Source organism: Frankliniella occidentalis, unplaced genomic scaffold (genome assembly GCF_000697945.3).
Source record: "Frankliniella occidentalis isolate FOCC.00 unplaced genomic scaffold, Focc_3.1 Scaffold395, whole genome shotgun sequence".
In the NCBI taxonomy this organism is placed as follows: domain Eukaryota; kingdom Metazoa; phylum Arthropoda; class Insecta; order Thysanoptera; family Thripidae; genus Frankliniella; species Frankliniella occidentalis.
Window position 1 is genome coordinate 170,893 of NW_026267517.1, and position 5,154 is coordinate 176,046.

The 5,154-nt window shown below is 53.2% G+C and overlaps 1 protein-coding gene across 1 annotated transcript; it reads left to right on the forward strand.

Moving 5' to 3' along the window:
* Window positions 1–1,326: 1,326 nt before the first annotated feature.
* LOC127751248 (ATP-binding cassette sub-family C member 12-like) lies at window positions 1,327–5,107 on the forward strand (the record flags this gene model as incomplete). The annotated part of the gene is made up of 5 exons (XM_052274436.1): window positions 1,327–1,495; window positions 3,619–3,716; window positions 4,366–4,452; window positions 4,554–4,683; window positions 4,774–5,107. Coding segments are annotated over exons 2-5 (640 nt in total), but the record flags the coding sequence as incomplete, so codon positions are not given.
* Window positions 5,108–5,154: the final 47 nt, after the last annotated feature.

The window sequence follows — 5,154 nt, forward strand, 5'->3', positions numbered from 1 at the left end:
GGTTCCCGGCTCAGACTCGAGCAAAGTCGGATATATGCTAAGCCAGGTCTAACGAGCACGAGGAGCGCGAGCTTGGAGAGAAGCATTAGCTCTGGATCCTTACGGGCCGAGATTGTGCGTCGACGTCCCTTGTCTGATAGCGTGGACGCAGCACGCAGCTTGTTCTGCGGCGGCAGCTAGCAGCTGTTGTCAACTAGGGTCAAACGGTTGGTGCAGCAAATGCCATCGCTAGTTTCAGCGACGACACAGCGGGCAATATGATTACTCGCTATTCCGCACGCAGTTCTGAATCGATAATATAACTATTCACTCTTCACTTTTCACTACTTGCGTGCCTGCGCTGTGAAATGCCGACTTCCCTCCAACGTGACCGCTTGTTTGAACAACGTGCCTGCACTGATGAACCAAGTGTCCAAATGCAAGTTTGAATACTTGCAAGTGTTCAGCTGAGTAGTACCGTTGCAAGTGTTGAACTCGGGAGTTGTGCAATTGCAAGTGTGCAACTCCTCTGTTTAACACTTCCCCATTGAAGTTGAAGTTGAAGACATTGAGCGTTCATTCTAAGGAAGTGTTCAACAAAGGAGTTGCACGCACTTACACTTACAAATGCACAGCTACCGAATTAGCCTCTTGCAACTACTCAACTTGCATTTGCACACTTAAGTGTAAATCTGTTTCCCACTTAGGCCATCAGTGTGTGCGCCAATGACCAATCACAAACAAAACATAACTATCGGTCAGGTTCGTCGTGCGCTAGCCCTTCGTTGCACCAAACAAGGTTCGGATAACGTTATTTTGAACGGCTACCCGCTGCTACCCTACCAGGGCACTCCTCTTGCTAAAGCGTTCTGGCCTACGCTATACAGTCGGCCGAACAGTGCGCTGTGTGATCGAGATCGAGTCCTGATAATCGATACTGTGCCTGCCTTCTGATTACACGGCCGTCTTGGCGTTAGAGCGACTCCATAGAAATAGATCTAGGTGCTCGTGGCTTTGCCCCGATTCAATTCAAGAACAGAGAAGCCCTCTTTCCATCTGTACTACCTGCCACTTCTGTCGCAAACTCAGAGGTGCCGGCATAGGACGCAGAGCACAGCTGATCACACAGTGACTGAAGAAAGGGCGCGAGATTGAACAGCAGGAGAGAGAGGCACATATCTTCTGCCGAGTCATTTGTGCAAAATTGATTAAGAAACGTGTGAAATGTCTCGCAAGATATGGAAGCGACGCATGAAAATTGTTGGGAGGGGGTACAAGGGAGGCCCCCCCCACTCCTCTCGGCCCTGGGTCTGGGTCCCCGCGAAGTCCCGACTCTGCAGATAACGCGCACTGATTAAAAAGAAGCGGACGATGAACATACGTGAATACGGTTATCTCGGCTCGTGAGTTTCATTTGAGGCGGCAGCGTGAGTTGCATCCCCAGTCATGGCCGGGCTGTAGCGCGGGACACACAACGCGAGCGTAGTTTCCAGCACCGTCGAATAAGAAAAAAAAGGTACGAAATTTCACTGTCGATTCTCCGAACAGGAATATCAAATTACAAGTATACAGGGTGACAGGGTGGTCCACGGACCCCTTTCTTTATTTTGCTTATACTGTACCGGATGCAGGCGTGCGGCCGGGTTGCATACTCGCACGGGGCCGCGAGGCACCGCGGTGAGCGACAGTAGGCAAGCCCTGCGTGCATGCAGTACAGTATAAGCAAAGTAAACGAAGGGGTCTGTGGGTCACCCTGTATTTCATAATTTATATTAGTGGTAAACATAGTCAATTTAAAGCATGCACTTTCGCACTGGGAACGTAAGTGTGTGTTGTGTTGTGGGTGCGTCTATGGAGGGGTTTGTTTTCTGTTTGGTGGTTGTGTGACAATAAATGTTGGAATAATGGCAATTGAAATTACAAAGCGCCATTTTATTTTTTTCTGAAATTTCACCTAGCAAATAGCAATAACGAGCCGGTCCTCGCTATTACTGCCTGTTTTAAACTTTTATTGTTCGGCTTAGAACCATGCGTGTTCCTGGTTATCTTCATCGTTATTCTAAAGACGATGTGAAGGCCGGTGAATAACCTCTAGAGGCTTAGGCTTTGTCTATGGATTCTACGAATTCTACATGACGTTAACTACAGCAATCAAGTTATTAATTGTCCCCTCGCGTGTCTTGCCACATTTTATTTACAATTTTAGTTCACTCGCGATGTGAAATAGTTATAAGCCCCCCCCCCTCCCCCGCCCCCCTTTGCACTTGTCAATCCCCATCTCATCGTGTGAATAAAGCAATAAAGGTGCAAGTCCCCGAAGCGACGCGGTAGCCCCTGCCTGCACCTCAGGGCGGGCCGCCGGCTTCGCGCAAGTGCCTGACGGGCTGGCCTACCCAGTGTTTAGCAGGCGTTTTTGTAAGCGTCGCCTCGGGCAAGCGCACATTGTGGGGGCACCATTCGACTCGTGCCTGGTACCGGGTGTCCGGGAGAATGTGAGGCAGCTCGATGGGTTGCCTACGCACTGGCGTGCTGGCGCGGGAGGCGAGGGGGGAGTGGAAGGTGGCGGGAGGCGGCCGGTTGCCTCTAGGAAGCCTGGAGGGCTCCCTAGGTTGCCTCTCGCTACCTTACCTTCTCCGCTCCCCCTTGCCTTCTGCGCCTGCACGCCAGTGCGTAGGCAACCCATCGAGCTGCCGCGTATTCTCCCGGACACCCGGTATTTGCCGTGACTTGGTGTAACTGACACGACGAGAACGTGCTTTGCACGTGCTAAAGCACGTGCTAATGTGACGTTTGTCACATTAGTGGAAGTGCGCGGAGCCGACCGGCTGACCCTGGTCATCTGTCTCGCCATTCTGTGCAAATCGCCTTGTTATAGTTCGCCGCGGGCAAAAGCTCGCGACAACTTATCTCGAGCGAGCGTGCGTGGACGCGCAACACCGGCACCGGACGCCAGAGTTCGTGCACTTCTGAAGATTTGACCGAGCATCAGAGGAGATCGCGCACGAGAAATTCGGAATGGCTACGGATCGGATTGTCAGTAGTTACACGGAGGCGGAGGTGTGATGGGAGAATGAGGAAGGGGCGGGTGCGAGAGGGGATGCAAGGGAAGAGTACGGGGAGGGGGGGGGGGTGATCTTCGAGGGAGGAGGCCGACTCAAGCACCACTCACTTCTCCCCGCCGCCGCGAAACCTTGAATCTTCCAAGGAAGGCCTTATCATCCAATTGCACAAGCCGCCGGTCATCTGTCTCCCATACCCCGGGCGCCACCTGCAGAGCGATTCCGAGCAGCGCTTTCGTACTTCCCTCCTTGTCGCACTAACAGGACTCCGCCGATTGGTGGGAGAGAGATAGGGCGCGAGAAAACGCTGTGCGGAATCGCTTTGCTGTCCTGTAACTCATCTCGATGAAAAGGGGGGTGGTGGGGGTGGGGGTTGGGTGACTTTTCCCGTATACCGAGTGTTTCAGAGTGGATACCACAGTTTGTGCGGGGTTGGCCTTCCTCTCTTCGCGGTGTAAGGCACCATAGCCCCTACGAGTCCAGCGAGTCTGCAATCTAGCAAAACCGCAGTGTCCGCTCTAAAAACATCATTTTCTCTTACTGGTGGCCGTTTGTGTGACGCGTTGTCTATGATCAGCAGGACGACATCATGGACGAGAACGAGAAACCAATCTCCACCCTGTCGGCGAGCATCGGCCGGGCGAGCTACGACGTGAACGCCTCTAACAAACAGAACGGGTAAGAAGAACCGTAAGGGGCGTCTGAGCAGTCTGAGACGACGCTCTCAAATAAATTTGAAAAAATATCAAACATCTTTTTGGACAGTCCCCAAGACTGTCTCCACCGTAAGGGAAGTTCAGGGTGGAGGAAAAAGGGGGAAACTTTGAGAAACTTCTTTAGTTGGACCAAAAACTCCCGAGATTTTGAGGTAGTCTTCTCAAAAAGTTCCGTCAGGGAACTTGGCCATGAAAGCAGATGATACAAAATGAAGAACCAATGTCTTGTTCTTATTTACCCATTTATTTGGAAAGAAATGTTCATATGCACACCACATGACAGTACAAGCGATGACACATTTGGCGATGTCATGTCTTATTTATTTCTGTTGTGTAAGATGTTTCATCTGCTGAAAACAATGTCCACCGTAACCGTAAATGACGTGGACCAATCTGGTGATTACTTAGTGAGGGACGCGGGACGTGACCACTTGAAGTACTCAGCTCAGGCGTACAGTACAGTCCCAGTGGCCCGTCGCGCACCTGCTGCTGTAAGGGCGGATGGCGGCCCAGTCCAGCCCCTGCCGTGGTGGCTGAGGGCAGCCTGCAGGTCAGGGTCAGGGTGTGCTGGGCCAGTCGTTTCCTGACCCCGCACTCTGTCTTGTTTGCAGATTCAGCAGACCCGCGCCACAGAAGTCAGGATGCAGCAAATACACGGACGCCCTCAAGGTCCTCCTACCTTGCAGAGTGTCGTCGCGGTAAGGGTTCGCACAGTGACGCGGCGACCTTAAATGTATTTTATATCATTTTGTAAGTTTCGACTTCGTGCAGAGCACTGAAAGATGTTTCAATGCCACAGGAAGACCAAAAATACCATGCCCGCGAACAGGGCAGGTCTCTTCTCCTTCATCACCATCAACTGGCTGACGAGGATGATGTGGAAGGCGTTCCGGAAGGGGCTCACCGAGGAGGACTTTTACGACCTGGCTGTGAGTTGTTCGGGCACAACGTGCACTTTGTACGTGAATCTGGTGCCCGCCGCCGGGACTCGAACCTGAACGGTTGTTGCTCTATTCCAGGACGCCGACGACGCCGCGGAGAGCGCCCGTCGCTTGGAGAGCATCTGGGGGCGGCGCGTGGGCAAGCACGGCGCCGGGACGTCCCTCGGCAGCGCCGTGTGGCGCTTCTGCAGGACGAGGACGCTCATCTCCATCGTGCTCATGGCCGTCTCCATCGTCCTGCAGTTCGTCGGCCCGGCCTTCCTGCAGAAGCTCATCCTCGCCTTCATCGACGACAAAAGCCAGGCGCTGTGGCAGGGCCTGCTGCTCATCCTGGCGCTGTTCTTCTCCCAGCTGTGCCGCAACTTGTTCTTCGGCATGGCGTACGTCATCAACATGCACACTGGTAGGTTGAGTGCGGAGGGGGGGGGGGGGACGCGAGCGATACACCGTATGCAGCCC